The 13,404-nt window shown below is 35.1% G+C and overlaps 1 protein-coding gene across 1 annotated transcript in view; it reads right to left on the bottom strand.

Moving 5' to 3' along the window:
• LOC136970753 (sorbin and SH3 domain-containing protein 2-like) overlaps positions 1 to 13,404 on the bottom strand; it is a 122,720-nt gene that overhangs the window by 81,830 nt on the left and 27,486 nt on the right. Inside the window, exons 4-6 of the mRNA XM_067265206.1 lie at positions 10,268 to 10,321; positions 10,077 to 10,141; positions 1,494 to 1,569 (exon numbers count right to left, since the gene is read on the bottom strand). Of these exons, the coding sequence (XP_067121307.1) occupies positions 1,494 to 1,569; positions 10,077 to 10,141; positions 10,268 to 10,321 (195 nt within the window). The remainder of the gene's footprint in view (positions 1 to 1,493; positions 1,570 to 10,076; positions 10,142 to 10,267; positions 10,322 to 13,404) is intronic.

The raw sequence follows: 13,404 nt of genomic DNA, 5'->3' as shown, positions 1-13,404 counted from the left end.
AACTCTCCTTTCCACCTTATAGCATTTGAAAACTCTCTTCCATTCCAGTTTTTTTCTTTTTTGAATTTTTTTTTAACATTCTTTTTTGTTTAAATTTAACCTTCAGCATTTTTGGAACAATAAATAAATTAACATATAAATATAAATCCAACAAAGTACATACTGTAGAGTAACATACATACACATATCTATAACAGACATCACACTCGGGAAACGAGTAAGTCTCATATCACTACACAAACCTTTTCAAATTTAAAATTGTATGGAAAGTTATAATTATTCAGAAATGAATAAAATAAAGTAAAACATATTAAGTTAAAACAGAAGCAGCATCAATTTGCAGGATGATGTTTGCTGACAGTTTTGTAGTATGAGTGGCCACAAGTCTACATTTACTGTTGTAGGAGGTCATATTTAAGTTAATTTGTTCATAGTTTCCTGTTTTAATTGAGGTCAGAGTATCTCATACCATGTCTTCAATACACCTCCATGGTAGCATTTGCAATGACACAAGATACACGCACAGAAATGCAGAAAGCACAACTGATACAATCCACCCAAATGTAGAGTTAAAAGGAATGAAATTATTGGAAATATACAAATCTTTAAGAGACCTTAAATGCATTAATTGCAGAGGATCTCATAGTGCATGGATAGCATGGTATGAGATATACTGACCTCATTTCATGACATTCCAAAACCCGATATGTCAGCACACACAGTTCAAAAATAGTTTTACTGTATTGGTTATTATTATTAGTTCTTGTTTTTATGTTAATTTTTATTTTCATTATTCACATTGTGGATTTCTTTCTTTTTTCTCATTGATATTTGAAATGTTTAAAAATTTTAAGTATTCTGTGTAGAGTCAGTTCCATCAAAAATACATGTTCCAAAACACATTCTAATATTCTTGAATTTTGTTTCAAAATATAATTTTGATAACTGTCCTGAAGCTGACCATTAAATGATGTTTCAAAATGTTTGTTTAGTTAATTATAAAGTCATTTTGCTGGAATAAAGCACTGTGTTTATCTGTAAATTTAAAATATCTTTACTAACTAAATATTAATCCCAGCTTCTTAAACGCTTAATGAACCATCAAACACCTTCTGTTACTGAGAAATGTTTTATTAATCAAAACACTAACGTTTTCAACCTAATAGAATACGCCATCTTCAGGTGTAACTGAATTTGAACATATTTTTAAAAATTTAACATTTTAACAATGGAACACCCAAACATTTTATATTTAAATTTAAAATAAAAACATTAGATAAATTAACAAATTAATTTATAATTATATATGAATAAATAATTGTGATTTACTGGCATTTTTTGTCACTTTTCTCTTGTATGCAGCCTGTGTTAGTTCAAAAGTTTTGAAATGCAGCCCTTACATAGAAAAAGGTTGCCCATCCCTGTTGTATGTCATCCAATAGAATAACAGGATTTTTAAATGTTATTTAATTGTAAATTAAAAGATTACTTACCAGAAGATTTATCAAATTTATGGAGTGATTTATACATTGTTTTATACCAATCACTAGCATATTCTTCTTTAACTTCCTGAAAGTAAATTTTAATTTTCTCATAAAAGAATTACATTATGTGAAGTTTATGTAACTAAATTTTAAATAAAAAATGATTAAAAAATTAACTCTTAATTTTCTGCACTTTAATATAACAACATTAATAAAAACAATAAAACTCTGTTTATCTCTGTTTACTTAAAAGAGTAAAACTCTTTAAAAAATGAAAACCTTCATTAGTTCATATTAAAACTAGCTCTAATCTAATATGCATGTGAGTAAGCAGTTCTACAGCTAGAAAATTTGGCACTTAGTTTCTTAAAATCCCAAATTGTTAACAACAGCAACAAAATGAAAGTAAAAAAAAGAAAATACAGTAGCGCATCAATTATCCGACTTAATTGGGGACTGGGGTCGGTCAGATAACTGAAAAGTCGGATAACCGAAAAGTATGAAAAAATACATTATTAGTATAGTGTATTAGGCCTGATTTAAATACTAGCCTTCCTTTCAAGGTCGAGCCAGTGCTGCCAGCTAAAACATGCAAAAATTTAACAAAAATAATATTAAAGTAGCCAAGACATAACCAAATATTGTAGCACCACATCACTAGCGGGCATTTGAATTTGCCGACTAGAACGCGGTCGGTTAACCGATAAGTCGGTTAATCGGGGGTCGGATAATCGATGCTCTACTGTAGTTTAAAAATTCAGTTCCTCTAATATGATAAGTTCTAAATACTAAAGTTTCAAATATTCTCACAATGACACAGAATGGCAACATATTTAAATGATAAGTATTTTAGAAATCTTTTTACAAAATAAAAATCACAATAAATAAATAAATAATAAAATAATGAAAATTTCTAAGTGTAAAAAAAATTTAACTTTCTTAATGTTATAGTAAAGTTTAAAAATTTTAATTCTAATATGCATTTTTAAATTGTAAATATTTGATATATATTTTAATACAAATGTAATTCAAGTTATCATTTTTAACTATTAAGGATTCTTCTTGAAAAGCAACATCTCTTGAAGGAATGAGCTTGTTACTTTCTTTGCCCATATGCGATACCCATCATTATCATCATGTTCTATCAAAATGCCTTTCTGTGCTTTCTTCTCCCACTTTTTCCTTAGCTGCTTGGGTACTTGAGCATAGCAAGTACTTCCAATGATTCTCAAATGTTTAATATTTGGTTTTTTATTAAACAACAGTTCAAATGGCAATTTACCTTCAATACTTGATGGACTTGTTCTATTTAGGATATAGGTTCGCAGTATTTACTAACTTTGCCCATAGCTTTTGAGTGAAATTTTTATTAGTATACATTAAGGACCTTGCTGCCTCGACTATTGTTCTATTTTCACGTTCACAGCAGCCATTCTGTTCTGGAGTATATGGCATAGTCAATCATTGTCTTATTCCATTGTTCTGTAGAATTTTTCTAACAATAGCATTATCAATAGCCATTATCACTCAGAATTTCTTTGATTGTATGTCCAGTAACTTTAACTTCAGCTATCATCTGTTTTAGCTTTTCAGACACTTCAGACTTTTCCTTAATAAAATAGATAAATTGAAATCTTGAAAAGTCATCTTTAAATAAAACAAAGTATCTATAACCAGATATAGATGGTTCAAATGGTCCACGTACATCCATATGTATCAGTTCATCCAGTTTTGTAGTACATGGACATGTTCCAAACTTTAATCTGAGATTTGCCATAAACACATCCTTCACATATTTTTTTATCCAAGTCAACATTAACACCAGTTCTCGCTCTACAATTGTTTTCACATGTCTCTTGTCTTGGTGACCCACTGCTTCACCAAGACAAAAGACCAACTGGTCACAGTGTCTTTCTTTATAAAATAAAAATTAATATGACAAATTTGTTTGTATAGATCAGTGTTCCACCTGTTTAAAAAAAAAAAAAACAATAGAAACCAATAGATAATTCTATTGGTGCTCTATTGGTTTCCACTTTCCAGTAGAAACCAATACAAACCAATAAAAATTTCTATTGGTATTCTACAGCAATATTTAAAAACAATAGAGTTTTCTAAGGGAAATAAATTAGTTCAACAATAGACACCAATAAAATTGCTGAGATCAGAAAATTAGTATTATTCAGCTACAATGTTAAGTAAGATATAAAAAAATTATGAAAATTTTTCATACTGCAACTTTTATGTCATGATAATTGGGTGCTGTTAATATTCCATGTGTAAGAACACACATATATTTTATGTTTTGGAAAAATACCTTAAAGTTTTGAATAAGCAATCACAGTGCTCCCTTGCTAATCTATACTAACTATTGTACGTTCTTGTTCAAATTGATGAAATTAATTTATATATGTGAGAAGCCATGCCTTGATATTATTTACTCTAACCCTTTCCGCGACATCAGAACGGTCTTGATTACCTTGTCAGTGGATGGCTGGTAACTTATGTTATTCGAAGAGCGAGAGATCGGAAGATCTCTGTCCTTAATCAGGATTCCTGACACCAGTTAGGATAGTCTAAATTTGCATCTTAACTTGCAATTACAACTATATCTCAATATGTTTGAGTGAGAAGGCTCTATCTAACATTCAAGCAGGGAGAGTTGTGGCTACACTAATAGGATGATCTGTCCTCAAAAGAATTTGAATCGAAACCAAGTAAATAAAAACAACAAGTTTAATATTACGAATCGATGCTTACATGTGAACTAATACAATAGGACTGCATATAGGTACAGTTAACATCATTGTTGGCTACTATATCAAAGGGGATAGAGTACCTAACTACTTATACCGTTCGTATCCCGAAAGAGAGAGTTTATATAAATCTAAGCATGATAAATCTTAAATGGTCCGATGTCTTTATATCCAGTCTATGTAAATGTCAGAGTAACGCTTGTGGATCTTCCCGGAGGAGAGACGGGAGATGAAAGCTGGGAAACACTGAGGTGAGAACTGAGCAACAGACGGAAACTTGGCCTCTAGCTTCTAAGGCAGAGTCTGCCATGAGACTGATTTCTGCCCTTTTATCTTCTAATCCCTCTCCAGTTGGAGGGTAGGTCTTTCCTATGCGATGGTATGCCTAAGCAGCATCACACAGGCAGTGGTCTCATTGATGAGTGAAATAAGATCTCTCCATTGGAAGTCGACATACCGAAGGGAAGTGTTATTTCCCATTCTCTATTACTATCATATGAGAATGGAAATTTTTATGGTTTGTTTGTTTCTCCCACAACAATCTATTTTACTTACCCAAATACTTAAATAAAACCAGAAGGCTTCCATATTTAGGAAAAGCTCCTGTCTCATTCCTCCAGATTCTCACATATATAAAGAAGAGAAAGTCAGAAAAAAACTACAGATAAATATATGTACAAAGTCGTATGTATTATTATTTCTACTAATTTCAAATGACAAGTTAAAATACAGTGAAAAATTGTAGAAACTTTATTTGTCCATTAAATGGAAGACCACATATACATATTTAATACTCCATATAGTATACAGCATATTAATGCTTCTTGAAAATAGCATCTGCTAAATGCCCTCTGCCTGCATATTATGCATTACTGTAGATTGCCCAGCAGAATCTCTTTTATTTCCTAATGAATAGCAGCCTTCAACTCTTCAACCATAAGTGATGGGAAGACTCTTCTTTTCAGACATCCCCAGAGGAAGAAGTCTGGAAATGTTAAATCTGAGGAGTAGGATGGCCAGTGCAAATCACCAAAGCAGATATTAGTAATCAGGAAACAACTCTAAGTAGAGTCATATGTGAGAATCGGGGGTTAAGCGACGAGGCTTACCCGGTTTCTGACGACGGGAAGGTGAGCCCCGCTCATGTGGTCAGTGGATGGCAATTTAGGAGGGCAAAAAAACCATCTCGAGTGGGAGGTCGCGGATAAGTCGATAAGGTGTTGGCTGTGTTCGAGTAATCACACATATTTAAGATACTAAACAGATTTAATAAGGATATTATATAAAAGATACATATACTAGTAATAATGACAATAATGATAATAATAATAATAATAATAAAGGTAATAGTAACGACAATAATCCTTAACGGAATTGCTAATAAGGCAGTTAGTGGGGTTTTGCCGTACGTATTCACGATCAGCAAGAGGCTTTTAATCCCCTTTCTCTATCTTTTCTAAACTAGACCTCGGTCAACTGTGGGAGAGAGAGCTTTCTATATAATAAGTCAAGAATTACCTTGCTATCTGTTGTCGTCGACGTCAATTAGTGTCGGAGGCACGGAGGATGAAAGTTGGTCAGTCCTGGGCTAGTATCCTTGACGTCATCTCCCCTTAATGGGGGTGAGAGCCCTTTTTATACCAAATTCAAGGAGTGTGAACTGTCATATTATCAGGATTTATACGCACACCTGTTGGTGTGTTCATGTCTGGATCTGGCTAGTACGGATGCCGGGAATTGAGACATTTGTTTAAATTACAGACCTAAGTACCTCGCAGAGGTGAACTTAAAATATAAATTGCTATAGATATGACAGCTCTCACCCATCAATTAGCATCTAGCTGACAATAACTATTACAATTTGGTCAACAATCTCGATATTGTTTATGTCAAATGTCGGGCTCGACGACAATCTGGGTGATTTATTGCTGCAGCCACGTGTCACGTGCAACAAAGGGGGGATGAAAAACATCGCCTATTCCAGTCTTGTTGATTCTATCGTCTATCGAGTTACTGTAATACAAACGATTGTTCCCTTCTTGTTGATATATATTTTAACAACTATTTCGTAAAGATTGTTGCGGTCGTTAACCTTGAGAGGCCTCCTTAAAATTCTTACTTCAAATTCTTACATAAAATTAAAAGGTTTATAAAAAGAGCTATACTACTCAAAAAGGGAAAGGGGGTTTCAGATCATCGCACATACTTGTGTGAGCCATGATATTGTTGATCCATCTTGTTGGATCCAAACTGTCAGCCATGTTTCATGCTTGCAATTATGGCATTAGGAAATTTCACATCATGTTACCTTAGTCATTGGCATACACAGTTAACTCCATTACAATGCTCAAAAAAGTAGGGATTTACAATCCCATGCATGCCCACTGCTTTCTATGCAGCCAGAGGTATTTCATAAAGAATTTGGGTAAGTGAAAGTTTTCACTTACCCAAATTCTTTATGGAATCTGGTATCTCCAGTTTTGTTTATGTGAAGAGCAAGGACTGTCTTATAGTGATACAACAAACAAATAAAAATTAATACAAAAAAGAATAAGTGAAAAAATAGCACACATTAATAACCTTTAAACAGGAAACAATAAATGTATTGATTTGATAATAAATAAGTTCTTTTATTATAAACACAATTGCTTATATATTCATACATTTATGAATTAATTCCCTGCATACATCAACAAGCAACATGATTGATATGATTTTGATCCAAAGGAAATGGTCAACATCAGTTCAACAGTGTTGAACCTTTCAGAGAGCAGACAGATTTTGATCACAGCTTAGTCATTGTAAACATAAAGATAAAACTGAAGAAGAAAGTTAATGCACATTTACAAAAGAAAATAGACATTTCAAAGCTAAAAGATGAGAAAATAGGGAACATATATAGAAATACACTTGAGAAGAAGATAAAAACCCTAGACAAGATGGAAGAGCTAGACACAAGAGTGAAAGAAATAACAAAGGCAATAAGAGAAGCAATTGAGCAAACCCTACCAGAAGAGAAAAAAAATCAACAAGAAATGGATCACACAAGAGACCCTAAGACTTGTCCAAGAGAAAAGAACTCTTCAGCTTAGAAGAGACATTTCTGAAGAGTTGGAAAAACAGTATAAGGTAAAGTGCAATGAAGTGAAAAAAGCAGTTAGGATGGATAAAGCAAAATGGCTGGAGGATCATGTAGAAACATAGAAAAATATTATGGAAAATGTAAGACTAGAGAAGTATATAAGATGATCAGAAATGTCAACCAGAAATGGAAACCCAAGCAAATGACAATGAAAGATGAGAAGGGAGAAATTTTAGTAAACAGGGTGGAAGTCCTACGGAGATGGACAAGTTATTACTCTGAACTATACAAGGAAACATTAGACACAAATGTATTAGAAAATCTAGTAGCTGAATTAAGGAAGATATCACCACCAAGTGTTGAAAATAAAAATGATATTACGAGGGAGGAAGCTGAAAGGGCAGTGAAACGATTAAAAGACAATAAGAGTCCAGAACATGACAAAATCACAGGAGAAATGATTAAGCATGGAAGCGAAAGCTTAATTGACGAGATACACAAAGCATGCAATGAGGTACGGAAACAAGAAAAGATACCTAAAGAATGGGCAAAATCAGTATTGGTGACAATACATAAGAAAGGCAGCACGTTAGAGTGAAAAATTTATAGAACGATTGCTTTAACAAACCACATAGGAAAAATTCTGATGATAATGTTAAAGGAGAAACTAAGTAGTTTGATGAAAGAACACTTAGCAAATGAGCAGGCAGGTTTCAGGAAAGATAGAAGTACAACGCAGAAGATACTAACATTACGGCTATTAGTTGAAAAGGCAAGAAGAAAGCAGAAAAACATCTATTCCTGCTTTGTGGACTTTCAGAAAGCATTTGACAGCATAGACCAAAAAGCCACCTTGACAGTGCTAAAATCTTATGGAGTGGATCATAAACTAATAAACTTGCTAAGTTATATTAACGATAATGCAGAAGCAGTTGTGAGATTGCATGGGGAGCTAGGAAACTTGTTCAAACCAAAAAGAGGCACCAGACAGGGAAATCCTATATCTCCAACTATCTTCATAAGTCTCTTAGAAAGAGTCATGGATAAGATGATGCAAGAGATGCAGGGAATATCAGTTCACAGTATAAAATTCAATAACCCGAGATTTGCAGATGACATAGTTATCATCGAAGAAAGTGAAGAACAATTAGAGAAAACATTACATCTGCTTAATGAAGAAGGAAAAAAACATGGACTGACTATCAATAGCAAAAAAACTAAGACAATGATATTTGGTGATAACATGAAAAGAAATATCCTAGTCAATGGGAAAGAAATTGAAAATGTAGAGAGCTCTACATATTTAGGAAGAAAACTAACCTATAATTTAGATTGCAAAAAAGAAATAGAGATTAGAATAGCAAAGGCAAAAACAAATTTGAAAGCAATGGACAAAATCTGGAAAAGTAAAGCAATTAGTTTGCAGACAAAATTAAAAGTATTGAACACCTGCAACTTCTCCTGCATGTTGTATGCCTGTGAGACATGGGTAATAACAAAAGATATGTAAAGAAAAATATTAGCATTTGAAAGACACTGTTACAGAAAGATCTTACAAATAGGATTGATGCAGAAAGTCACAAACAAAGAACTTTATAATATGACATATATGAAAAAATCTCTTACAAAAAATTATACAATGAAAATTTCAACTGTTTGGACACATCACAAGAATGAATGAAAACAGAAAAATTAAGATTTTAGTCTATGGTATTATGGATGGATCCAACAAAAGAGGCAGACCACGTAGAGAATGGATTGAAGTCGTGAAAAAGTGGTGTGGAGCAAATCTACGGGAACCGAGAAAAATCGGCAATGGATAGAGAGAAATGGAAGAAAATAGTGGAAAAGGCGTCAGACACCAACAGGCAAGGAGCCCAGGGTTAACGACGATGACGAGACACAAATGTCTAAATAATACATATTAAAAATAACTTTTAAGAAAAGCAATCTATTATTTCAATCAAGTGTTCATTATTAAAAACATAATGAATTAAATGAATAATTCTAGATTGTTACTCAGACTCAATAGACATACTGATTTTATGTGGAAGTTTATACCCAATAGACCCTATTAGACCAATAGGGTGTATTGGGTCAAAATTTCTTTGTAAAGCCAATAGAAAATTTTTTAGCAAGGTTAGTCCACTGTCCATTGAAAAGTTAATAATTGGGCTACAATTTGAAAAAATTGTAGATCTATAAATTCCTACCTTCGTTCATCCATCTTTCGAACCTTGACGGACGTCTGTCTCACTTAATTAAATTTTACACAGTTTATTCATTTTATTATTTGTAAAGTAATAAAGGTTTCGAGGGGGTCGAGTTTGGTCGAGCGTCAGAAGGGGGACGGGGTCACGGAGACTCAGACAAACCGAGACAACGGGGAAAGTAAAAATTTGGAGAAAAAGGCAGACTCCGTAATTCCAAATATCGAATCGCAAATCAAACGTCAGATTTTAAATCTTTTTCACGTCGGTATCAGATATAAGAGAGCTTAAAAAGTGACCATCACTCTTTTATTAAATTAATTTATAATCTTAGTTAAAGCAGATTACTTACGGAATATTTCCAAAATATGTAAAGAAAAGAAATTGGACAAACTGCAACACATTTGCAAATAAAAACACACTTAAAAGTATGAATACGTTAATTGACGTGGACAGTATAAATCTCAATTGTAAATATATTATTTGCAAATAATAATAATAATTGTAATTTCTGTCAAATGACTTTAATCGAAGGTTTACTTACGGTTCGTAAACTCAAAGGAATCCCCTGCACCATCGGTCCGATACCTTTGCACTTTCGAGCGCTGGCTGTAAAAGCAATTTTCTAATTTATTTTATTTATAATTTATATTTTTAATAAAAATTATAAACTATTTAAATATGTCTTAGTTAAAGATTTTAACGTTTTAGAAACAATTTTTAAAAAATGATTACCATTTTCTTCTTCGGTAACTTTTATGTACGAAGCACCTTTAGGAATCTGACCCTCTGTAAAAATAAATTACGAAATAATGTAAATTATAATATCTTATACTTATTGGAAAAACGTTTTACTCTAAAAGATACACTAAATCTGCGATTAGAATTATCTTTTAAAAAATCCAGCAACGACTTGCTTACCGTATTTTCCGGCGTATAAGACTTTTTAACCCAGGAAAATCTTCTCAAAAGTTGGGGGTCGTCTTATACGCCAGAAAATACGTAATTTCCCGGCACCATTTAAATCTGCGTGTGTGACGCCATCTATTAGGATACTTTATTAGTAAAAACTTGTTATATTTTTAATTATAAAAAATGGCAAAAAGCTTAATTTTGAGGGTAAGGACGGATTTTATAAAAAAAAAAAACTTGTAAATGCTAATAACGAGGAAAATCGGCATTACGTCCGACCCCATCGGAGATTCGACGTCATACCAGCTTTATCTCCCCACCCCCTCAACCTTTATTAACCACCAAAATTTGACGGGCGATCAAGGTGGCATCCTATCGCTCTGGGAGACCCGGAATCGAATCCGGACGAATCGAAAAATCTCCATCAATTTTTTGGGGTGGTCCATCCAGATATGTCGGGCCCCGTCCCTCACCACCCGGCCGCCCTATTGTGGACCTGGTCGAACCCAGAATGGACTTGCTAAAAAAGGCCCTTCGTGCCCACAGGGCGGAAATAGTTTTTAAAAAATACCAAAATTTAATAGCGTCGATCCCGCTAATAAACAAACCTCCCTGTAAAATTTCAGAAATTTTCGACAAAAAGCACAGGAATTACAGTAGAGCATCGATTATCCGACTCAATTGGGGACTGGGGTTGGTCGGATAACTGAAAAAACGGATAACCGAAAAGTATGAAAAAATACATTATTAGTATAGTATATTAGTATATCCCATGTAATTAGTATATTAGTATATCGCTATTAACCTACTTCGCGTTGAATTTTCATCGATGTTAAGCCTAACAAAATTTTTTTTAAAATGATAGTCGTCGCTATTGTATCGTTAAAAATTATTTCTTTATTTTGCACAAAATAAATACAGTACTGTACTGTATATTGAAAAATATATTCGGATTACATATTTTACATAAAGTAGGCCTACACATTAGAAAAAAAAGTCCAAAATTTTCTTTTCCTTCACAGCTGACACTCGTTTTTTGCCGCTAAATCTTTCTTGGGCAGGGTGTTTATGTAGAGTTTATGGCACAGTTAGGCACTATACTTCGATGAGCTTGGTTTGATCGCTAGGCGACCGATGAGCCGGCCTTATAGAAGACAGCCTTAACGTACGCGAGGGAAAATAGAATGCCTTCCGGGAAGACTTTTATGGGGAGCTGGCCCCTATTTAGGCATTATCTGCAAGGAGAAAACCCGGAAAACTCCTAGCTGCCAGCCTGTCCGACCGAGGCGCGAACCCACGAACTTCCCAGTGTTTAGGATCTAGGTTACCGCCGCTATGAGCGGCAACGGAGTCCACTCGGCCACTGGTAGCATCGTTAAATAAAATTAAGCCTCGTTTAAATACTGGCTTCCCTTTCATGGTCGAGCCAATTTTACCAGCTAAAACACGCAAAAGTTTAACAAAAATAATATTAAAGTAGCCAAGACAGCCAAATATTGTAGCGCTACATCACTAGCGGACATTTGAATTTGCAGATTAGAACGCGGTCGGTTAACCGATGTGACGGTTGATCGGGGGTCAGATAATCGATGCTCTACTGTATGAAGCTTCAAACAGCGTGAACAAAATCGTGCCACACACATCCTGACATCCATACATACAGGAAAAAAACACGACGTTTTTGCATTTTTCGACGTTTCGGGGTTTCCTGGTCCAAAAATGTAAATTATGGGGTCATTTCTTTGACCGATCATACTTTCCGTGTTATATAGAACAGAGCCAGAAGAGTAAAAATTTTACAAAAAAGAATAAAACACTCCCTCTCTGTCCTAGCATTAGTCCCGCTGTGGAGCAGGGTCGCTTTTTAGCATACCAATCTCCACTTCTTTCGATCCAAGGCGCCACCCGGGGCGACACCCACCAGCCGTATATCTTCCCTTATCCTGTCCATCCACATTGGCGTAGCCAGGGTTTTGTTATGGGGGCCTAGTAGAAGCTGTAATTTTCTGGGGAGGGCACCAGGTTAACTGGGGGGCGTGCCCACCCATGCCCCTTCCTGGCTACGCCCATGTCCATCCAGCGTTTCCTGAGCCTCTCGTGAGGGCGTTGTCCAACTGGGTTGAGATGGTTGGCCATTTTTGCAACAGATTGTTCACTGCTTCTGACTACATCGCCATACCAGCGTAGACGAGTCTCACACATTTTTTCAATGATTGGAACCACTCCCATGACCTGTGTTTGCAACATGGTCAAATCGAGTGAGTCCCAATGACCGGGAAGCATCATCTCCATTCCATAAAGAGCTTGCTCGTGCTTTGCAGTCGCTGGCCAGCACTCTGTCCCATACAACGGCACTGGTCGGACAGTAGTTTTATAGATCTTCGATTTAAGTCGAATGGGAATTTTTCTGTCACAGAGGGCTCCAGTGACCTGTTGCCATTTAAACCATGCCGCGCTGACTCGTGTCCACGCATCAGGAAGGATGTCTTTATCAGACGTGATCAAGAAGCCCAGGTATTTAAACTGGACGGTTTTCGGGAGTTCTTTGCCACTGACATTGATAGTGCCAGGATTTTGTTGCCCACACTCTAGGTATTCAGTTTTCCCAAAATTCAGTCGCAAGCCGTTTGCCTCTAGGCAATCATTCCATTCCTGTATTTGGTGTTGCAAGTTGTCCCGAGTCTCACTGGTCAGGCCACATCGTCTGCATACAGAAGAGACCATGGGAGCACTTGTATATCAGCAGTCGCTGTATCCATACACAAAATAAACAAAATAAACAGCAGCGGCGACAGCGAAAATTCCTGGTGAACTCCAACATTAATGGTAAATGGTGGTAAAATTCTCGCAGGACATCTGACAGAGCCTGTGACATTGTGGTAGAGCATTTGGGTCCACTTCACATAGGCTTCAGGGACTTCATGGTTTCGCAGTGCTCGCCAGATAAGCACTGCGAAACC

This window comes from Centruroides vittatus, unplaced genomic scaffold, assembly GCF_030686945.1.
Source record: "Centruroides vittatus isolate TY-2023 unplaced genomic scaffold, ASM3068694v2 contig_2157, whole genome shotgun sequence".
In the NCBI taxonomy this organism is placed as follows: Eukaryota; Metazoa; Arthropoda; class Arachnida; order Scorpiones; family Buthidae; genus Centruroides; species Centruroides vittatus.
Note: the sequence above shows the minus strand (reverse complement) of the source record. Positions and strands in the feature narration are given on the sequence as shown.